This window comes from Rhinatrema bivittatum, chromosome 10 (genome assembly GCF_901001135.1).
Source record: "Rhinatrema bivittatum chromosome 10, aRhiBiv1.1, whole genome shotgun sequence".
Taxonomy (NCBI): Eukaryota; Metazoa; Chordata; class Amphibia; order Gymnophiona; family Rhinatrematidae; genus Rhinatrema; species Rhinatrema bivittatum.
Window position 1 is genome coordinate 97,878,960 of NC_042624.1, and position 23,594 is coordinate 97,902,553.

At 40.9% G+C, this 23,594-nt stretch overlaps 1 protein-coding gene across 1 annotated transcript in view; it reads right to left on the reverse strand.

Annotated features, from left to right (window-relative positions):
- The window catches only part of LRRC7 (leucine rich repeat containing 7), a 229,608-nt gene extending 210,370 nt beyond the window's left edge, over nucleotides 1–19,238 (reverse strand). The window contains exons 1-3 of the mRNA XM_029618872.1: nucleotides 19,041–19,238; nucleotides 14,987–15,104; nucleotides 3,306–3,384 (exon numbers count right to left, since the gene is read on the reverse strand). Coding sequence (XP_029474732.1) covers nucleotides 3,306–3,384; nucleotides 14,987–15,104; nucleotides 19,041–19,229 — 386 coding nt within the window. The 5' untranslated portion in view covers nucleotides 19,230–19,238. The remainder of the gene's footprint in view (nucleotides 1–3,305; nucleotides 3,385–14,986; nucleotides 15,105–19,040) is intronic.
- Between the last annotated feature and the right edge of the window lie 4,356 nt (nucleotides 19,239–23,594).

Here is a 23,594-nt window from a genome sequence, read left to right on the forward strand (position 1 = left end):
ATTTTCAAGCCTGTCTCGACTTTTCACTTATACTTTGTTGTTAGTAAGGGCTTAAGCAGTTATAGGGTAATTTTCAAAGGAAAATGTAAATGTAACATACTATTGTAGTGATTTTCAAAAGCCCATTTTCCCCACATTAAGTGCATTTAAAATGGATAAAACCTATTGCCAATTCAATAGCACATACTGTAGCAATTTTCAAAGGCTAAGGAGGAGGTTCTGTGTTATCATTAGTCACTCCCTGTCTCTAGATCTAGTTGCCACCCAACAAATAGGTAAATCTGACTACCTAGTTTTGAAATTCCAAGGCAACAAAGGACCTTATCCTTATCTACTGCCCACCAGATAATCAACCTGACTTCTTTCTTAAACTCTCTGAATTCCTATGGGATATAGCCTCTATGTCCCACAAACTCATAGTACTAGAGTCTCCTTTCCATTGAAAAAGGCTCACCTCCTGTGCATGGAATCCTTTGAGATGTTTGAATGTCTCTATCATATCTCCCCTGTCTCACCTTTCCTCTAAGGTACACATGTTTAGATCTTTAAATCTATTCCCATATGCTTTAGAACGAAGACCACTGTCCATTTTGGTAGCAACCCTCTGAATCAACTCCATCCTGTTTATATCCTTTTGAAGGTGCACTTTCCAGAATTGTACACAGTATTCCAAATAAGGTCTCACCAGGGACCTATACAGGGGCAATATCACCTTCGTTTTTCTGCTGACCATTCCTCTCCCTATGCAGCCAAGCATCTTTCTGGTGTTTACTGTCGCTTTATCCACCTATTTGGCCACCATAAAATCATCAGATACAATTACCCCCAGATCCAGTTCTTCCTTTGTGCTTAGAAGAATTTCACCTCCAATACTGTACCTTTCCCTTGTTTTTTTGCATCCTAAATGCATTACTCAGCATTTTTTGGCATTACATCTTATCTGCCAGACCTTACACCATTCCTCAAGCTTCGCTAGATCCCTCCTCATGTTTTCCACTCCTTCCCCGCTGTCCACCCTGTTACAGATTTTGGTATCATCAGCAAAAAGACAATCCTTCTGTTATGTCATTCAAAATAATGTTGAAAAGAACCGGTTTAATGTCTGATCCCTGAGGCACACCACTAGTAACAATCCCCTCTTCAGAGAAAACTCCATTTACCACTACCCTTTATCGCCTCCCACTCAGCCAGTTTCTAACCCAGTCAGTTGCTCTAGGATCCATATCAAGGGCACACACTTTATAGGTTTTCTGTGCAGAACTTCAATGCCTTGCTGAAATCCAAGTTCACTATGTCTAGCGCTCTCCCTTGATCCAGCTTTCTGGTCACCCAATCAAAGAAATTGATCAGATTCATCTGACAAGATTTACCTCTGGTAAAAACCAAGCTGCCTCAGATTTTGCAATCCATTGGATTCCAAAATTTGCACTATCCTCTGTTTTAGCAGCGACTCTATTAGTTTGCTCACCACAGAGGTCACACTGACTGGCCTGTAGCTCCCAGCCTCCTCCTTTTTTCCACTTTTATGAATTGGAACCACATCCACCCATTTCCAGTCCTCCAGAACTACTCCAGACTCTAACAAATCAATGAAAAGGTCAGCTAGTGGAGCTTTTATACTTATACTCATACTTCTTATACCTCCACCAGAGAACTCTGATCCGTGCAAAAGACCCTTTCTCTTCTCCCTCTCTCTGACTTCCATGAATCTGGCCTGCACAAAACTGAGGGCTTTTAGCTACTGTGCACCCAAAATCTGGAATGAGATACCAGTACCACTACCCCTTCTCCTTGAACTGTGCTACCTCAAAAGAACATTAAGACTTGCCATACTGGGTCAGACCAAAGGTCCATCAAGCCCAGTATCCTGTTTCCAACAGTGTCCATTCTTGGTCACAAGTACCTGGCAGGATTTAAGGGGTAGATAGATACCATGCTGCTTAACCCAGGGATAAGCAGTGGATTTCTGCAACTCTTCCTTAATGATGGTTTATGGACTTTTCCTCCAGGAACTTGTCCAAACCTTTTTTAAACACAGCCTCACTAATAGCTTTCACTACATCCTCTGGCAATGAATTCCAGAAATTACTTATGCGTTGATCAAAAAATATTTTCTCTTATTAGTTTTAAATGTATCACCTAGTAACTTCATTGTGTGTCCCCTCACTTTCTGGAAATTGCAAGGGCAAGGCTGTTCAACCAGGCCCTCGCCTAGACCGTTTGTTAGTGAAGAATTAATATCTATGTCTAGGATAATGATTCAATGATGTCTGGATAATGATTCAATGATGACTGCACACGACCCTGCAAATAATGTGATTGCGAATGTACCTGTTAGATTATTCTAATTTGATTGGTATCCACTTTGAAGCCATTTTTGGAGAAAGGCAGAATATCAAATGTTTGGAATCTAAGGGCCGGATTTTAATTCACTTACACGTGTGAAATCCGGGGGTTTACGAGCCTGGCCAGGCCGTAAATGTGCCGGGCCAATTTTCAAAGGGCCAGGCACGTAAACCCCCGGAACGCGTGTAAGTCTCGGGTTAGTGAAAGGGGCGGTCCGGTGGGGGGGGGGGGGGGGAGTGGTCCAAGGGGTGGAGTGGTCTGGGGTGGGGCTAGAGGCAAATGGCTGCTGTGCCGGGGGATAGCGTGCGGCAGGGTGCCAGCGCGTGCAACTTGCTCCTGCTCCGCTAACTTTAGGCAGCCCTATGAGCTAACCAGGGATAGCCGCATTGGTTAAACGCTAAGGGATAGATTTTAAAAGAAGCGCGGGCGGCCTACATGTGAGCGCGCTACCCGGCGTGCGCACATGTACTCCCAATTTTATAACTTGCACGTGTAACCCTTTTAAAATCTGGCCCTTAAATTCTAGAAGCACACCTCAATTTGCACCTGGAATTTAGCCGCATATGGTGCCGAATCTCCACAACAAATTTCCTTTTTCATCGCAAAAGTTTTTGTTTTTTTTTTCATGCTTTAGCATCCAGTCTATTGTGCCAAAACCAGCGAGAAACTGCGTGCCTGGTAAGAGGGCTAATGCAGAGCTGGACGCACTATCAGGATTCAGACAAATGTATAGGGGGTCACCTGAAATTAGTCATGCTCATTTACAAATGCTTTTAACACATACTTATCAGGAGATAAGCCCTTTCATCTTTCAATGTCATTCCTATTTCAGCAAAAAGCTCAGGTCTGATCTTGGCCCAGCAATGGGTAAAGCATTTCTTCCCCTTAGGGTCTTCATGTGCTAAAATAGTACAGGCCTGCAGATTTTACAATAATATAAACATAAAAGGAATACTTACTTAGAAATGGGATTGACACTTGCTTCAACAATTGTTAAGCACTTACAACACTTTATGTTTTCTGGAAATTCTTGAATTCCTACAAAAAAAAAAAAAAAAGAACCCTGAAAAATTACTTTAATACTCTTTGTGAAGAATTATACAAGTATTTTTCTTCTACATGGCTTTAAAAGTAAAAGGCCTTTCAGCATTTATTTCCCATGTATATATAAGCTTTGAGAAAACAAACTGCATCTGTTTCCTATGTCAATAGGGGATATTAATTTAAGTATATATTTACTGTTTGCTTTTTCGAATACTATTGTAATTCACCTTGAGTTACCAATGGAAAGATGTGAAATAAATGCAAATAAGTAAGTATTTATGTAAGCAAAATCACCTACATGATCATGAAATATAATTTGAATTTTCAATGCTGATATATATATATATATAATAATAATACTGCTGGTGGAATTCTGCACATAAAAAAAAACACCTTAACAATTCTTCACAATACCAGATACTGTATTTATCAAGTAAATACAGTATAATCATGGACTCTGAGCAGCAATAAATGAAAACTTCAAAACAGAAAAAAAGTTCTTATTCAAAACTGTAAAAAACTAAGTTTCTGGTGCAGAATTCCCCAGGATTTTAATAGTAGTAGTGGGGCTTCTGATTTTTGGTGATTTCACCAGAGCAATCGATGGAACCCGAGGGGAGCTCCGAACTGCCGAAATGCTGCAGATAGTGCTGCTGATTTCCTGCAGCTGCCAATACTTCCAGCATCAGAATAGTGGTTCTTACAAATGTCGGAAGCTGAAAAAAGTTGGTGCTGCCTGCAGCGCCTTTTTGGGCTCTGTGGATTGCCAAAATGAAATCCCTGAAAACCAGAAGCCTTAAGCATAAGGCAGTACCACTCTCCCTTTACACATTTGCTCATCTTCCTAATTCTCTATCTCCCCTCCCCCAGCTCGTAGTCTACTTGGATTTCAGCAAGGCCTTTGAGGCGGTTCCGCACAGAAACCTTATAATTAAATTATGCACCCTTGGTATGGATCCTAGAGGTTGTTGCTAGGGGTGAGCCTCAGGGATCGGTCCTTGGACCGGTTCTTTTCAACATTTTTTGTGAATGACATAACTGAAGGGTTGTTGGGAAAGGTTTGTCATTTTTGCTAATGATACCAAAATCTGTAACAGGGTGGACAGCCAGGAAGGACTGGAAAACATGAGGAGGGATCTAGTGAAACTTGGCGAATGATCTAAAGTCTGGCAGCTAAGATTTAGTGCTAAACAAATGCAGAGTAATGCATTTAGGATGCAAAAAAAACAAGGGAAAGGTACAGTATTGGAAGTGAAATTCTTTTAAGCACAAAAGAAAAGTAGGATCTGGAGGTAATTGTATCTGATGATCTTAAGGTTGTAGATAAAGCGATGGTAAAAGTCAGAAAGATGTTTGGCTGCATAGGGAGAGGAATGGTCAGTAGAGAAAGGGTGGCAATAGTGCCCCTGTATAGGTTCCTGGTGAGATCTCATTTCCAATACTGAGTGCAATTCTGGAGACTGCACCTTCAAAAGGATATAAACAGGATTGAGTTGGTCCAGAGGGTGGCTACTAAAATGGTTAGTGGTCTTTGTTCTAAGGCATGTGGAGATAGACTTAAAGATCTAAACATCTATACCCTAGAGGAAAGGTGAGAAGAGAGAGATATAATAGAGACATTCAAATATCTCAAAGGTTTCCATGCACAGGAGGTGAGCCTTTTTCAGTGGAAAGGAGGCTGTAGAACGAGGGGTCATGAGATGAGGGTGAAAGGGGGTAGATTCAGGAGTAATCATAGGAAATATTTCTTTACTGAGAGGGTGGTGGATGTCTAGAACAGCCTCCCAGTGGAACTGGAGGAGACAAAAATAGTATCTGAATTCAAGAAAGCATGGGATAAATAAAGGGGATTTCTAAGGAAGTGATGAGAATTATAATGCAAAATTAATTGGATGGATGGGCCATAATGTCTTTTTCTGCATTCATGTTTCTATGTGAAAATCCCCCCCCCCCCCCTCCAAGAGACTGAGGTTGAGTGAGCTACAGGAGAGAAAAGAACAGAACAATACAGCTATGTAACCTGAGCTACAAGTTCAGGAGACTGAAAAGGTTGCCAGATGTCCTGCTGTGAGGATACTTAACTGACCATTGAATGGATTACTCAGACATTCAGGTAGGGGATTTGCATATCATAGTTCCCTGGACCTGTGGGTAAATTTGTAGGAGATATCACTAACAAAAAATTCAGAGGATTTAAACTTCTAAATTATAGAACTATGACTAGGGTTAGGGATTTGTTAGAGAAATGTGCTGGAAGACAGTACTGGGACGTAGACAGATTTTCACGCCAACTAGCAGGGGGATTCAGACACGTTGGGGGTGAAGTTCCCAGGCAGGTTTGGGAAAAAAAAAAAAAGAAACAAGATAGAGGACTGTGATTCTCAGCCTTTTGGCTGAGAGGTGACCCAGTTAGATAATAGATAAAGCAGAAGCCAGGCTGAGGAAAGGCTAGTTTTTAAGCACATGATTGATGGTAGGTTCACTGAGCATAAGATGCCATGAGCCTGGTAGAGTTGTATTACTAAGCTGTGGAGTAACCTTTTTTGGAGAACTGAAAGATTATGGATGGCTAGGGGAATGGATGGACTTCTGATAGCAGTTGAGAAGGTGGAGATCAAGTCTCCCAGGTACAAAGGGATACAGGAGGGCATGTATTTGGCAATCTCCCCAGTGTTGGTGAAAGAAGAGAACATGATACAAATCTTCTCTTTTGTCAGTACTTAACCCATTATTCGTATTTATGACTGTGCATGTAAAACAGCAACCCCCAAAACATCCTCACCCCAAGTTATAGTTAACTTTTTTGTGAGCCTCCATAGAGGCTCTCTCCAGTCAAATGACAATTACAATAAATATTTTCACATTGTAAGCTGGGCCTTTAACACTCCCTTTTTTTTTTTTATTCACAGGCACTAAGGGGGTCATTTTCCAAGGAGTTAATTCCGCAAATCATGCTAACAGCCGTTAACACGATTTGCGAATGCAAATTTTTAATTGGCTCCTAACACGGCCAATAGCTACAACCCTTTCATTTGCGGTACGTTGTGCGCTATAGGCCGGTAAAGGTTTATCACGGTATTTCCGGACAGCCTGTTTTAATGAGAGAGAGAGAGAGAGAGAGAGAGAGAGAGAGAGAGAGAGAGAGAGAGAGAGAGAGAGAGAGAGAGAGAGAGAGAGAGAGCGCCTTGCTATAATGTCTACTCCCTAGACAGGTATTTGTATCCCTATGGGAGGCCCACCTAGTAACTCGAGGTGGGGATTAGGTATGAGTGTAGGGGGTTGGGGCCACTTTCACATTCAACATGAGACGTACGAACAGAACAGTGGTCTCTTGTGATGGCCTTCGGAGTAAGGAAACTCACTCCAAGATGAGATTTGGACAATGTTCTCTCAAATTAGCTTGTTGTTGCCCAGGTAGAGTGTCCATCAAGCTAGTTTGAGAGAACATTGCCCAAATCTCAACTTGGAGTGAGTTTCCTTACTCCGAAGGCCATCAAATCTTCACAAGAGACCACTGTTCTGTTCGTACGTCTCATGTTGAATGTGAAAGTGGCCCCAACCCCCTACATTCATACCTAATCCCCACCTCGAGTTACTAGGTGGGCCTCCCATAGGGATACAAATACCTGTCTAGGGAGCAGACATTATAGCAAGGTGTTTTCTCTCTCTCTCTCTCTCTCTCTCTCTCTCTCTCTCCCTCTCCCTGCCCCCAGGATACTGAAACAGGCTGTCATGAACTGCAATAAACCTTTCATGAAACAGGCTGTTTGTGCAGTGCAATGATTCTTTGGTTGTTTATCATGCACCACAAAGATGGATTCATGAATACATTTGCACAAATCGTGAAAACATCACAGCACACGAAGTTTCCCCACTGCATGAAAAAAGCCTCATTTGCATGGGAAACACCCCTTAATGCAATATTGGAAAATGAGGCCCTAATTTTGCTATATGAATCTAGGCCCAACTTTGGTAGAAGCTCTACACAGAGCAATAACAGCCACCAGAGAATCTGTGGGAAGAGAGAATTTTGTGCTGTCTGTTCTAGCGTTCCATGGATATCAGACAGTGGAAGAATGGTTTGAAAGTCAATCAGATCACATAATGGCTATGTCACTCTTTGTCTGCCTTCTGTTACAACTCATCATAGTCTAAAAATACACTGCATGTTAAAATTCTGACAGCGATAATTTATACTTAAGGAAGAACGAGATTGTACAAAAGACATAAAAGAACAAATGAATCTCTTTTTTTTTCATGGTAAAGTTGAAAAGAGAATAGGTAATTGTATCAAGCTTAAATTTTCCTTGCGTTCTTGGAGTTGTAACCTTACAGTTCGTTGAAGATTTCATACTAAGATAACAGCTGAAAATTGCTATCTCTGATTAGCCAGGCTATGCCATCTTAATCAAAGCTATAATGGGATCAGTGGCTAATTAAAACGAAGAACACTAATTATCTTAATTGTTCAAGTTCAGAGATTATATTTTTATGACAGAACATCTTTGATGAGATTTATGCTAATATTACCTTTTGAAAGATACATTACCTTCCCAGGGTAATTCTTAAGGCTGCTCACTTAAAAGTGAATTTTAAAAGCCCGACATGTGCATTAATTAGGGGATGTGCAAATTTGTCAGGCTTGCGTGCGCTGAGCGGATTTTAAAAGCTGCCAACATATGTGCATATCTCCTGCAGTGCATACATCTCGAAAGTTTTCAAAAAGGGGCATGGGCGTGGTCTGGGTGGGGCATGGGAATTTTGGGGTTCAAGTCTGAGATATGCATACAAATACGTACATTTATTTATTTATCTATCTATCTATTTATTTATTTAACGTTTTTATATACCGACATTCATTAATAACATCACATCGGTTTCCATAAAACAAAAATGCTGCATAACGGCTTTACAATAAAACTGATTTTGAACTGGGGAGGGGAGATACTAAATAAAAGAAGGTAGGAGGGGGAAAATGAGGGGGGGGAATTAGTGTAGGAAGGGAAAGGGAAGGGACAAAACTATGAGAGGACAGAGAGGGGGTAAGCTGTAATTACATAGGGGGTGTTAAGGGACATTACAATAATCGCCTTAAAATTATGTACAATCAATAAATATATGATACTAATGTCGAGCGGGATATATAAGATACTGGTAACACGCAGGTGATATGTGATGGAATAAGTAATAATATATAACAAGCAAGAAAATTTACATTTTACAATTTTACAATTAAATCAGAACGTTCAGATCTTTACATGGTACAGAAGGGAATTGTGAAAAATTGAGGGATGTGAGGATGAAAGGGTATCAAGGGTAGGCTTGCTTGAACAACCAAGTTTTAAGTTTTTGCTTAAATTTTTTTGGACAGAGTTCTTGGCGTAAATTGGTGGGCATGGAGTTCCATAGCGCCAGTCCTCCTATGGATAGTGAGCGTTCCTTGGTGGAAGTGAGTTGAGTGAGTTTAGGGGAAGGTGTGTGTAGTGTTGCTAGATTCTGTGTTCTGGTGGGTCTAATGGAGGAGCGAAACTGTAAGAAATCGTTGAACCAGTGCATACTTGGGTTGTGGTAAGCTTTGTGTATGAGTGAGAATGTCTTGAAGTGGATCCTAGAGGCAATAGGAAGCCAGTGGAGTTGTTTAAGAATAGGGGTAATATGCTCTTTTTTGCGGGTGCTGGTCAGTATGTGTGCGGTGGCATTTTGTAGCAATTGTAGAAGGGAGATAGTGTTTTTGGGAAGGCCTGTCTAATTTAGACAGGATGAGAGACTGTAGTACTGATCTGAAGTCATTGAGGTACAGAAGGGGCTTTAGCTTTTTTAATGTGTGCAGCTTGAAATAGTATTCTCTTAAAGTGGAGTTGATTGGGTGTCGAGGGTAATGCCTAGGTCCCGTAAGTGTTATGAAAAAGAAGGGAGGGAGGGTGTTAGAGGATGGGGGGTTGAGATTGTGGTGTTGGGGTGCATTGATCATGATTTCTGTTTTATTGGTGTTTAGAGCTAGGTTTAGTTTTGTAAGGAGGTTGATGATGGAGGAAAGAGCGCTTTCTCATGTTTTAAGAGCATTGGATATGGTGTCGGTGATAGGTATGAGGATTTGCACATCGTCAGCATATATGACGTGAGGGAGGCCGAGATCTGAAAGGAGATGGCAGAGGGGCAGGAGGTAAATGCTGAAAAGTATGGAAGATAGCGAGAAGCCTTGCGGCACACCTCGCATTATGTTAATTGCCCTGGATTCATAATTTCCTATTTTGACTTTGAATTCTCTGTTGCTGACGTAAGATTTGAACCAGAGGAGTGGGATCCCTGAGATGCCAATTTCAGATAGCCTGTCGATTAGAATACTGTGGCTAATGGTATCGAAGCCTGCAGATATGTCTAGTAGAGCTAATATGTATGTTTGGCCCTTGTTGAGGCCTTTTCGGATGTAATCAGAAAGGGAGGTCAGGAGTGTTTCCGTACTGAAATGTTTACGGAAACCATGTTGGGATGAGAAAAGAAGATGTTGTTGTTCTAGGTAGTCAGTTAGTTGCAGGTTGACAGTCTTTTCAAGAATCTTTGCTATGAAAGGTAAATTGGATATGGGACGTTAGTTGGCCAGTTCCAAGGGGTCAAGTTTCGGTCTCTTTAGTATTAGCTTTACAATAGCTTGTTTAAGTGGGTTAGGTACATTTCCAAGGGTCAGATTTGTTAATGATATCAGCTATGGGTTGGGATATTGTGTTGGGCATGGATAAGATGGCTTTGGTGGGGATCGTGTCTGATGGATGTGTGGCGGGTCTCATTTTCTTTAGTATAGCTTCTATCTCTGTGGAAGCAGTGATCTCAAAAGTGCTAAAGTTAGCATTGGAATTTTTAGGGGAGGTTTTGATGGGTGATGTAGAAGTGGGAAAGCAAGTTGTGAGTTTAGTTATCTTATCATGGAAATAATGTGCAAGTTCATCACATTTTGTTTTGGCTTCTTTGCTGGGAATATAGTTTAGCAAAGTTTTAGTTAGATCTGAGACGAATGAGAAAAGGGCTTTGGGGTTGAATTGAAGGTTATGTATTCTTTGGGCATAGAAGTCTCATTTGGTTTTAAGTGTGTTCTCGCGGTAAGTGTGTAGGAGGGTTTTGTATTTTGCTAGTTGTGTTGGGGAGGGATCTTTGTGCCATTTCTTTTCTTGTGTTCTAAGGTTGTGCTTCATGGTTTTTAATTCAGGTGTATACCATGGATTTTTAATGTTTAATGAGGGGTTTATTTCTTTTGTTATTAAAGGGCATATCTTGTTTGCGACATTGTTGGTGAGGAGATTCCAGGAGGAAAGGGAAGATTCAGGATCAGTTAAGTCTAGTTTATTAAGATCATCGGAGAGGGCGTCTATTAGGTCATCTCTTGGGCAAGGTTTCTGAATTGAATGGTTGTTTTTGTGTTGGAATGAGTGAGTGTGTTTTTTAAGGAAAAATTTGCTTTGATGAGGAAGTGGTCAGACCAGGGTACTGGTGTGTATGTGGGAGTGTCTGGATGGAGTAAGGAATTTGTGAAGATTAAATCGAGGGAGTGGCCTGCTTTGTGGGTGGGGTTTGTTATAATCTATTGGAAGCCCATAGCCTTAAAGGAGATCAGAAGTAATTCGCAGGTGGGTGAAAGTGGAAGGGTATCGATGTGGAGATTAAAATCTCTGAGGACGATGGCAGGTATGTCAAGTGAGATATTTGCAGCGACAAATTCAATAAGAGGGGATGCGTTCGCATCTAGGGTTCCTGGTGGGGTGTAGACTAAATAAATTTGCAGTTGTGGAGATTTGAAAAGTCCAATTTTGAATTTGGGTGGGAGGTTGACTGGTTGCTGTTTCAGCTTAAGGTCTTTTTTCGCTGCAAGGAGGAGGCCTCCACCTCTTTTTTTTGGTCTGGGAATAGAGAAGATGTCATACACGTGGATAGGGAGTTGGTTAAGTAGGACTGTATTGGTATCTTTGAGCCATGTCTCCATTATGGCGCAGATGTCCGGTTTCTCATCAAGGACTAAGTCATTGAGAATAGGGGATTTTTTGGCTAAGGACTGAGAGTTAAACAGAAGCATGGTGAGTGCTGTGATGCCTAGGAATTCTGTGAACGGAGTTAACATTGGTAGGAGTGATCTGGGGTGATGGTATGAATGGGGTAAGGAGGAGTGCATTGTGTTTGTTGTAGTTGTGTTTAAGTGTAGATATCGGGCATGTCAGCATATTGCAAGAACAGGGGGCTATTGGGAGTTTGAAGCTGTTGAGAATTCAAAGTAATGTGAGTGTGTTTTGGACAGAGGGGGAGGTGTATAGATGGGGGAGAGGGGTTGGTTAGGGGGCAAATGAATGCTGCGGGAACGAGGAGAGCAATATGTATGAGGTGGGGAGTGATAGCTAGAAGGGTTAGGTTAAGGAATTCCGTGAGGGAAAGGGAAGTAATAGTGGGGTGAGGAATTGGTTGCGGGATGAGGAGAGCTGTGCAGATCTTGACGCACTCGGAGTTATTTCCGAGTTCCAGAGAAGATAATGAAGGGTGGAGGAAAAGCGATGGGGTAACCCAAAGGGGGACAAATCAACACAAAGGCAACACAAAGGGGCACACTAAGGGGCCCGCTTAAAATATGGCACAAATGTGTGCATATACACGTGCAAGCTATAAAATAGCCACGTCCCTGGGCGTGGGCCAACACACGCATGCACATGTATACCTGTGCGCCAGTTTGAAAGTTATCGTCCCTTTAGCCACTGGTCAGATGCGCATGATGATATTGGCTATAGAAATTACATTAGTTATATTTACTAATCCAGTTAGACAGTTTGGTGCCTATGGGTGTAATAAGAGAGGTATTCCTGAACTGGACCCTATGAGGCCGATATTTAGTGCCATTTGTCTGGCTAAGATCGGACTTACCAAAATCTATCAAAAATACACCAAACAGTACAGCGAACTGGTAAATCTGAACAAAAACAATCAAGAGCAATGCTCTGTCGCTGTCAAATGAATAAACTTCTAAATGATGTATATTATATTTTCTGATTATTTTTTTTCCAAGATATTTCTGATTATTTTAAATGAATATGTGCCTACACAATAAATGGTGTGAATTTTATCCAAAAAATGTAAACTTGTTTACCTAAATATTAAGTGGAGTTAGAGAAAGGTTTCATACGTTGTGTAGGTGCCCAGCACCACAATTCAGTGGTCTATAATCATTAACCTTCCTCCTCCTCCTTGGATTCTTTTTTGTAATTTTTTTGAGAGTTATAGTGTCCCAAAGATGACCTGAAAACTCTTCCGTGGCAATGTGATATCTTTATATGCGTGTTCTGCATTAACTATATGAAACTCTAAAAGATGTTAGTATAGAGTATTCAACCAGACTTCCACGATTATGGTTGGTGTGTCCATCCTGTTGCCGATGATCCCGACATGTTTCAAACGTAAAAAGCCTTTCCTCAGGGGACTTGATGTATTTTGAAAACCAACTTCACGGGGTCTGTGAACTCTTTGCTGTGCTGTTCCTCAAAAGCTGGAAGTCTCTGCCACGCGGTGATCTTCCTCTGTCGATCGCCGGGAAGAATAGTCCATCAAGATAACCTGAAAACTCTTCCGTGGCAATGTGATATCTTTATATGCGTGTTCTGCATTAACTATATGAGACTCTAAAAGATGTTAGTATAGAGTATACAACCAGACTTCCCCGATTATGGTTGGTGTGTCCATCCTGTTGCTGATGATCCCGACATGTTTCAGACGTGAAAAGCCTTTCCTCAGGGGACTTTATGTATTTTGAAAACCAACTTCACGGGGTCTGTGAACTCTTTGCTGTGCTGTTCCTCAAGAGCTGGAAGTCTCTGCCATGCGGCGATCTTCCTCTGTCGATCGCCGGGAAGAATAGTCCATCAAGATAACCTGAAAACTCTTCCGTGGCGATCGACAGAGGAAGATCGCCGCGTGGCAGAGACTTCCAGCTCTTGAGGAACAGCACAGCAAAGAGTTCACAGACCCCGTGAAGTTGGTTTTCAAAATACATCAAGTCCCCTGAGGAAAGGCTTTTGACGTCTGAAACATGTCGGGATCATCAGCAACAGGATGGACACACCAACCATAATCGGGGAAGTCTGGTTGTATACTCTATACTAACATCTTTTAGAGTCTCATATAGTTAATGCAGAACACGCATATAAAGATATCACATTGCCACGGAAGAGTTTTCAGGTTATCTTTGGGACACTATAACTCTCCAAAAAATTACAAAAAAGAATCCAAGGAGGAGGAGGAAGGTTAATGATTATAGACCACTGAATTGTGGGGCTGGGCACCTACACAACGTATGAAACCTTTCTCTAACTCCACTTAATATTTAGGTAAACAAGTTTACATTTTTTGGATAAAATTCACACCATTTATTGTGTAGGCACATATTCATTTAAAATAATCAGAAAATATAAGATCGGACTTAGCCTGACAGTGGTGGGATCTGAAAATCTAGCTTGGCTGACTATTTGCGAATTATCCAGCATTTGAGGGCAGAGTTAAGTTAGCCAGAAGAATTATCTGGTTATCTTCAAAATTCAGAGATAGCTGGTTAACTTATCTGGCTAAATCTGGTAATGCCATAGAGCAGGCCTAAAGCCAGCTGGATAAAGTTATCTGGTTATCTATAAGATAGTTGGGTATATTCAGTGGCACAATGGTTAGGAAGTTACGTTTATTTGGCTAACTTTACTGGCTGGACAACAGTTGAAAATGGATCACTAGATTAAAGAAAACATCACTTAAACTTCATTATTAAACATCTGAATGTCTAAGTGCAAACCAAGAAATTCAAATTAGTATGTTCACTAAACTAAACTCACATTCAAAATACATGCAAACACCATTTGATAACTGCTTGGAGCATGCAGAAACCAAAATATTAATATGAATAAACTAATAAACTAAATATAAATGTATTATAAGAAAAAGCTTTTGTAAAAGATTATCTCAAAAAATCAAACAGAATACAAAAATGCACTTGTTAAAAATATGTAATTTCCATTATGTAATTTGCCTGTTTCATGCTGATTTCTACATTTGAAAGAAAAATACATTTGCATATATTGAACACATAGTAACAGAACACTTCCACCTCTCAAGACAATCACGTCCTCCTACAAACCTGTTCTCCTGGTGTTTTCTGACTCAAACATGAGGTAAGTGAATTTAAGAAGTGCTCTCACTTTATGGAGTTTTTAAAAAAAATTGCTTTTAAAGATCATTAAATTATGAATATAAATGAAAGATGTACAAATTGACAATAGCTAGGGTTGAAGCTTTGACAATTGACACTACTGCTCAAAAATAGCAAACTTGTGCTAATGCAACTCTTTTTTTGCGTCTGCGTTTAACGGGGGGGGGGGGGGGGTGGTGGTGGTGGTGTTAGAAAACCATGTGAAAACACAGTAAATTGAAAATATGGTTCATGTACATTTATTATGGTCTTTAGAAAGGCCAAACACATTAATTGCTGCAACAAAAAAAAAAAATCCCTTAAAAAGATGACAATAGATATATTTCCCCCCGATATTTCAACACGTAGTTTGATAGTTGCATGCTGATGCTTCCTTACCATTTTTACTGATGTCAAGTTCTTTGAGGTTAACTAAGCTGGAAATAGTGGCTGGCAGATTTGAAAGGTCATTGTCAGGCATACTCAGTTTACGTAGAGCTTGACAGCTGAACAATTGCTGTAACAACAGAAACATTAACAAACTGAATTACACATTTTAAAGAAAAACATAATTTGCATGATTACATTTTTAAGGGTTAAGTTCTTACTGTAGATCTTTTACAGCTTAAGAGAACCAAGTTAACCTGTTTACATAAAAGAACTCCATGGTATTGCACGGTCATGACGGCATCCTAAAAAGTTTGTTCTTCATTACTAGAACATGAATTTCTTTTGACATTTAGAAAAGCATTACTAAAAAAAAAGAAAGGTCTTCAAATGTGAAACTATTGGGAACGGTAATATACTGGGTTGCCAACAGAAAGAATCAAATTTGAACAAACGTTTAGTTAATATGAATTATTTTTCCAATGAAAGCTGAGGACAGCACAAGTGAGATGGACTCAGTCTCATTAAAACAATATTGCTTTAGCAGCTAAAGGCCTACACCCTACATATTGATGATTTATGTACCAAGAAGTTGTGGTGTCAGTTCTGAAGGAACTTCCTCACTCAATCTGCATAGTTTCGGGCTAAAAAAAAGTTACAAAATATTAAGTAATGCTGAAAGTACTAATAATTTATTCATGTATACATACATGACGATTTCTGAGAGATTGTTTTTTATTCTTGTTTCATTTTCACTGCTCACATGGAGAGTTTTAGAATTAGCTTTACAGGAAAAGTAAAGAGGATTCTGTAGATACATTTCAGTCACCAAAGTTACATAGCCAAAATATTATATTCATGGTCATTAGTTATATGAATTTTTATCTGCATCAAAATGTAATATCCTATTTCTCTCTCTCTCATTGTGTATATATGTATATATATAAACTTTTTTGACTGTAAAGTGCTTACTAATTTATTTTTATTCTTCCACAGTTTACTGTGTTTACTATTTTTATTTCAAAGTTTAGCAAGTTGCTCAAGGATTTCAGCAAACTGCAATCTTGCATTTGCTTTCAAAATCTGTTTCACAATAATGACATCAATTTACATTAAAATGTGAAAGAGGGTAATTTTCTTATTGTTAGATTATTTCCTGTGAGCTTTCAAAACCACTGATTCATCTTTATTGTTAGACATCCTCTTTCTTTTCAGAAGTACCCGATGCAGTGTGACTAGTGTACTTCAACAGCTTCTCTCAAACACATCATAAGGGCACCTTTGCACCCAAATTTAAAAAAGCTCTAAAACAAAAATGACCATGCTTTATTAATTTCATTTGTGAACATGGAAACAACCAAAAATCAATCTGAAGTAATAAAATGACCTATTCCATTTACCCAGTTTAATTTCACACTAAAAGTAGCCCAGAAGCAATACTAAAGTGGTTAGGTAAAACATACAAGGAAACCAAATCTAAAAATGCTAGGAGTACCCATGTGATTTAGCAGGGATAGCTATGGTTTCATGCCAATCAGCTGATGGTCTCTTATCTCTGATCTCCAGCCAGAGGACATCACAAAATACATAATTGTTATTAGCCCTGAACCCAGCAGTCCTATCACAGAGGCATTCTCAGGGCAACTGAATTATTTCTCCTGTAGGTATCCACCAGGATCCTAGTTTGCGTGTGTGTAAGTCAGTTTGAACAACTGACCTTTTGGAGTCCCTGTCTGAAGATGGAAAGAGAAGCTCAGAAATTTGGAACTGGGATTCTTTTCCCCTGTAGGCACATTCATTAATTGTATGCTTCTTTGCGCAGCTTCACATGAACTGGCGGTCACCCCATTGTCTGTACTATGTGGCACCTCGTTCACAGCATTTTCAGAAGCTTTTGCAAAGAGATTAATTGGTCTTCCATGAAAAACTCAAGAATTAAGATGAGAGGAGGTCTGTAAGTGTGATTTCTTTCCTCCCCCTAAAGCACATTAATGAACGCACTATTTATACTTGCCTCAGGACGACAGCAATTACACTTAAAGATGAATTTTAAAAGCCCGGCAAGCGCCTGAACCAGGAGATACACGAATATGTTGGGCTGGCGCATGTTGAGCAGATTTTAAAAGGCGCCTGCATATGTGTGCATACTTGCCACTACGTGCACAGATGAAAAGTGCTCCTGGACTTCACCTTGAAATACTTACATGCGCAGGCACGCGCTGGGATCCCCTACTGCGTAATTTTACTTCTACTACGGATGGCAATCAAGTAGTAAAACAAAAAGGTATAGGCAGATCAGTGGGGTTCTAAAGGTAGGGGCTAACAGGGGAGGCTATTAAACTAGGGGGATTTGGAAGCCTATCCTTTACCTGGGTGAACTGGGAACGAACTGGGAAAACTGAAAGTGGTGTCTACACGCGTGTTCACTAAAATCCCCCACTTACGCAGTAGAAGCAGCATTTGCACGCACAAACGCGTGTCCACTTAAACTTGTGTGCACATGTGCGTGCAAGTCAGTCCATTTTATAACATGCACACATAGACGCGTGTATGTTATAAAATGGCACGTGCCTGGGTGCAGGCGGATGAATGCGTACACATTTGTGCCCATGCACCTGTTTAAATGTTGCTATCTGATTAATTAAGCCTTTTTCTCCCCAACAGACACAGAATGAATGAAAAGACTTATTGAATTGGACCATTAGTCAAAATAAAATCATAGTTTTCCCAAACTAACAGATCACTTATACTCAACACTGTTTATTCCATAGCCCTTGTTATTTCTAAACTGATCAATTTCTATCGTACTTTTCTCATTTTTCATTTATGTACTCCTGGAGCCTTGCATGTAATTGAATAGTGGAAAACATTTCTATCACGTTCAAACTCAAGTCCGTGAGCACTGTAAGTGGTAGCGATTGGTATCCCTGGCATACCTTTCAGCAGGATATCCTTATGGCATACACAAACAGTAACCTGGATTCAAGCTATTGACACAAAGTCAGAGGAAGAACAATTTTATCTAGTTTTAAATCATTTAAAAAAAAATGGAAACAGTTCAAACGCGAACGTGATATCCACACTTACCCTGCTGATTTCCAGATAATTAAAGGTAGGATTTTAAGAGCCGTGCGCATGTTATAAAATCGGCTAGCCGTGCGTACATGCGCACACAATTTTATATCGATGCGCACATGTGCGCACAAATCCCATCTCAAGCGCATGAGTGGTGGGGGGATTTTAAAAGGTACGCGCGTCAACTCAATAGTCCTATTTCCCAGTTCTCTCCCAGTTCGCCCCAGTAAAGGATCAGATTTTCTAAAACCCCCTACCTAACATGCCTTCCTTTTACCCTACTAGCCCCGAACCCTAAAACCCCACTGACTACACTTTTAAAAAAAAATTTCCGTAGCAGAAGCAAGTTACGCGGTTGAGGGATTCTGGTGCGCGCTAGAGCGCATAAGTGACTTCATGGGTGCAGTTGCAGCCCTCCCATGCCCCGCCCATGCCCCACCCATATCCCACCCCTTTTTTGTCAAATCTTTTTTATCCGCGTACCGGGAGATACCGTGCCTGACCGCGGGCCTTTTAAAATCCGTGCGGCCTGCGCATGGCCGAGTCACGCACATATCTCCCAGTTTTGCCACGCATATAGGGCTTTTAAATTCACCCTTTACTTAGCAGTGTAAGAGATGTTGGCAGACAATGACCAATACCAAACACAATCTACTTTGACCTAGGCATACACTATCCCAAAACATTTTCAAAACAAATATTACATTTCGAGAGGACAGTGACTAATGCTTTTGCAGGGAATTTGGTAGCCAGTATGTACTGTATATCCCTCCCATATTAGATCCCGTAGGATGATACTTTCATACAAGTCTGCAGAATTCAATTAAAAATATAATATGGATTAAAGAAAAAAAAGCTAAATATTGGACTATTCTTTGTTTCTTGGTTGAACTGAACATACTTTTTCCATATAGAAATGCCACAGATCAAGCCCCTTAACATTCTTCTTATTCATTCATTTATTACATCTGCTCCAAATCAGAGCATTTACCTTAGGTAGTTCTTCAATTTGATTGGCATCCAGATACAATTCCTCTAATGTTCGTTCATAGTTGAAAACCTCCTTTGGCACCTGCTGAAGGCTGCAGTGGGAATAATCTAAGACCGAGATGATTTCTTCCTCGCCACGGAAACATCGGCATGGCACCAGGCGGCCGATAATTTTCCTTTTGGTCGTCATCTCTAGGCACTGCACTGCGGGAAAAGAGAAGCATGACTAATTCCCTTTGAATATTACCATATATTTTTTAAAGTTTGCATTGCATTATAAAGTCCACAGGTAGGTTTATATATGTGTTCCTCATGTTCATCTTAGAGCTTTTGTTGCTGTATATTTATGGATTAGACCAACTGAACTTCTAATTTTCTATCAGGCCGTAATAGAAAGAAAAGTGGGAGAGCGGGCGAGCGCACAGGCCAGTGTCCTGTGCGCGCTATACAGTAAATAAAAATATGCTAATTAGGGCCCATGGTAAAAGGAGGCACTAGGGACACTAGCACATCCCTAGCGCCTCCTTTTTGACAGGAGCGGCGGCTGTCAGCGGGTTTGACAGCCGACGCTCAATTTTGCCGGCGTCGGTTCTCAGACCCACTGACAGCCACGGGTTCGGAAACCAGATGCCGGCAAAATTGAGCATCCGGTTTTCAACCCGCGAGCTGATTTTACATTTTTTAATTTTTTACTTTTGGGACCTCCAACTTAATATCGCCATGATATTAAGTCTGAAGGTGTACAGAAAAGCAGTTTTTACTGCTTTTCTGTACACTTTCCCGGTGCCGAGAGAAATTAACACCTACCTTTTTAATGCCGCACATTTTACTTTCTGTATCGTGCAGGAATAACTAATAGGGCCATCAACATGCATTTGCATGTTGTGGGCGCTATTAGTTTTGGGGGGGTTGGACGCGCATTTTCGACGTGCTAGTACCCCTTACTGAATAAGGGGTAAAGCTAGCGCGTCAAAAACGCGCGTCCAACCGTGGGTTATCAGTGCGCTCCGCCGGAGCGCACTGTACTGTATCGGCCTGTATGTTGGGCAAATACGCCCGTCATCTAGTGATACTTTGGGTCAATTCACTCAAATTATTTCTGGCTTTTGGAGAGTGCACATTGGAAATAATCCAAAGAGCAACTGCAGTAATGTCAGATATTTGGGAGTTGTTCAGCAAAATAAAAGAAAATAAATACCACAACTTGAAAAAAGATTTAGAGCACACAAGAAGAGGAGCCACCATACAAATTCCATTAACTTATCCAAGAACACCTATTCACCTCCCAGATAGAGTCCTCCGACCTGAATATTTTTACTTGTGTCAGGGATGGTAACTTTCATGCCAGCGCGCAGATGCACATTGGCATATGTGTGCTGCCGCGTGTCCAGTGACATGGCGATTTTATAACTTGTGCACACATATATGCACACATGTTGTAAAATAGCCTGGACATGCACACATGTGCACCCAATTTTAAATGGGTGCGGTGTCTAGATGCATCAATTCCAATTTTTACCACGTAAATCAGAGGATTTTAAAAGGGGTGCGCGCCCATGCCATTGCCAGTTTCACCAGTTCATCTACCAGCTTGCCCAGTTAACAGCTAGATCCTTCAAACCGCCCTGGTTGAATAGCTTAAACCTCTCAGTTAGGGCTAATTTGTTATTTTTTTTTTAAACTTGCACCTCATCCTTAGCAGAAGTATATTTATGTGGCGGGGATCAGGGCGCACACCCAGACACCAAGTATTTATGTGCACATCTCTTGGCCACGCCCCCAAATCCTCATGTTCCACCCAGACCACACCACGCCCTGTTTGAAAAGTTTTGAGATGTGCTGGCAATGGAGATATGTGCGCATCTGGGAAGCTTTTAAAATTTGGTGGATGCACGCGAGCTCAACTTGTGCGCGTATCTCCCAATTTTGGTGCACACCAAGACCAACTTGTGCGCGTATCTCCCGATTTTGGTGCACACCAAGACCGACTTGTGCACGTATCTCCCGATTTTGGTGCACGCGAGCCCGACTTGTGCGCGTATCTCCCGATTTTGGTGCACACCAAGACCGACTTGTGCGCATATCTCCTGATTTTGGTGCACGCCAGACTTTTAAAATTCACCTCGAAGGCTGGTGTAAATCTGGGCTGGAACTTCACACAACTCCCATTTCTTCCAGTGGGAGGAATTCTGACACTTTTAAAGTTGTTTTATGCTTGGAAAAAAAATTTAGGAAAGCAAGGGTAAACACATCTCCTTTTTCTCTAACAGGCAATAAACCACCCTCAAAAACTGAATTACCTATTCCTGTTTTAAAGATTGGCTAAAACTTCCCATGCAAAATTCACCTTTGGCAGGTCATTGCTGCTCCCTGTTTACAAATCTCTAACCCATCCCAGACCTTACCTTAACCTACACAATAGTCACGCTCTCTCATATCCTATTCTAAGAAGCCTCTTTGTTCCTAGTAGTGATAACTTACATCCTCCTTCTCTTACTCATTCTGTCACACCTTATGCACTCATGCTTGCAAGCCATGTGCTTTCTACAAGAATGATAACCTTTTCACCAAGACTGTAGGGAGATCACAAGATACATAGTATTAAAATACTGCTCAGCTATGCTAACAGGAAGGATTCAGACATACTGAGAGCTCAAATCAGCATATAACACTACAACATACAATCAAATATCTATCACAGAGCCTCGCGTTCAACTCCTCCTTCACATCACATATACGACACACTTACAGGTCATCCGTTCATATCTTGCATACAGAGTGCTAGTCAACATGAACAGGCCACACATGAATCGCCAAAAACCCTGACTGAGGAGATTAAGGGGAACCGAGAGGGACCCACGTCAATGAAATTGCGAGAAAACTCAAAAATATATAGTGGAAATGTTTTCCAAGGCAATTTCTTAAAGAAAACCCATGAGTTCAATTAACCACAAGGTGAAAGTGCCACAGAAAAAAAAGAGACTGAAGGGGGACCCCACCGGGAAGCGTGGTATAGGACTGGCTGGGCATGCTCAGTTTGCACAAAGTTCCAGAAACTTTAACATACGTTTTCTGTGTCGGGCTCCATCCGATGATGCCACCCATGAGTGAGGACTACCATCCTGCTTGTCCTAGGAGAATACTGATTAGCCCTTCCAATGAGCAGATAAACAAGTCCTCTTGTCTCAGCTCCTACTAGAGATCTTTCATTTCTAGCCCCACAGAAGGAAGGAAGGGGAATCCTCTTTCTTAACTCTCTGCAGAGCTCTGTCATCTTCCATCCCACAAACCCAGGGAGGAGAAATGTCTTCTTCTTGATGCTACCTCTTCCCTGAGCAGAACCAGAGGTATTTTGAGGAAGAGGCATGGAATCTTCCCTAGAGCCTCTCACAAACCTAAACAGCAGTTAATATCCTGTTTGGAAGTGCCAACAGCCCCAGCACATTTAGCTAGACAGGACCTTAGATAACAGTAAATGTCTACTTCGGAAAGGATTATTGCCAATATGTGCATGTTTGCCTGATTTTTAGCAAGGTATTTTTAAGGAAGCAAAAGGCATGAACTGTATAAACACCAAATCAGTGGAACGGAGCATATCCAGAGAATTAATTTTACTTTCCAGCTTACTAGGCAGCATGGAATAAAACTGAACAATTTATTTAGCTTATCAGTAAATCAAGTGTGGTGGATGCGCTGTTATGAATTTTTTTTTGTTTTTTTTAATGATGCCAGAAACTCAACAGAAGAAGAGAGAGCAGTCCCCTGCTCACTCCTAACTCCCTCCTTGTACTGTCCTCAGAAACATTAAAAAAAAAAAAAAAAAGCAAAACAGATATACTCTGCTTGGTCAAAAGCCCATACAGAAACATTTCTTTCTGAATTTGTGATGATGTATTGCTTCATACTCTATTAAACTCTGAAAGAGACGGTAATAGAAAATGTTCTTTATTCACATAACCTGGACCACCCAGACATTATTGTCACAGGAGTTTCATCCAGAAGTACAAAGATTAGTCTCCACTGAAATGGACTGCAAGCTAAAGGGGAAACTTCAGTTCGCGGTGGCGTTACACATGTTATTTTACCCCAGCGCAGGGTGGGCAGTTTTCAAAGATTTGCATTTCTGCTTGTAAAGCACTGTTTTATCCTTGGAAATGGCTTTGAAAAATGCCTTCTATAAATCTGTAACAAGCTATAGAGCTACAACAAGCATTTATTTTGGAAGTTGGGGATGAAATACAGTGTTCAAATTTAAGTGCATGTATTAAGCGTGGCTGAGAATACTTAATGTGGAGAGCATTTTGTGGATTTGATTCTTTATCTGTCATGAGAATCTGTTTTTTATAGGGGGCTTTTCCCCCCATTTTCCCCCCTCTGTCTTCCAATTTCCCTCCCCAGAGAGCACGTCCAGGCAGCTCAGAGAAGCCTTCACTGGCAGAATGGATATTCTCAGCACCGCTCTTTGGCCAGGCACAACGATGGCCTGAGCCATTTCATTTCTTTCTTAAATCTGATTACCTGCTAATCATTTGTATATCTCAGTGAATAGCATTTA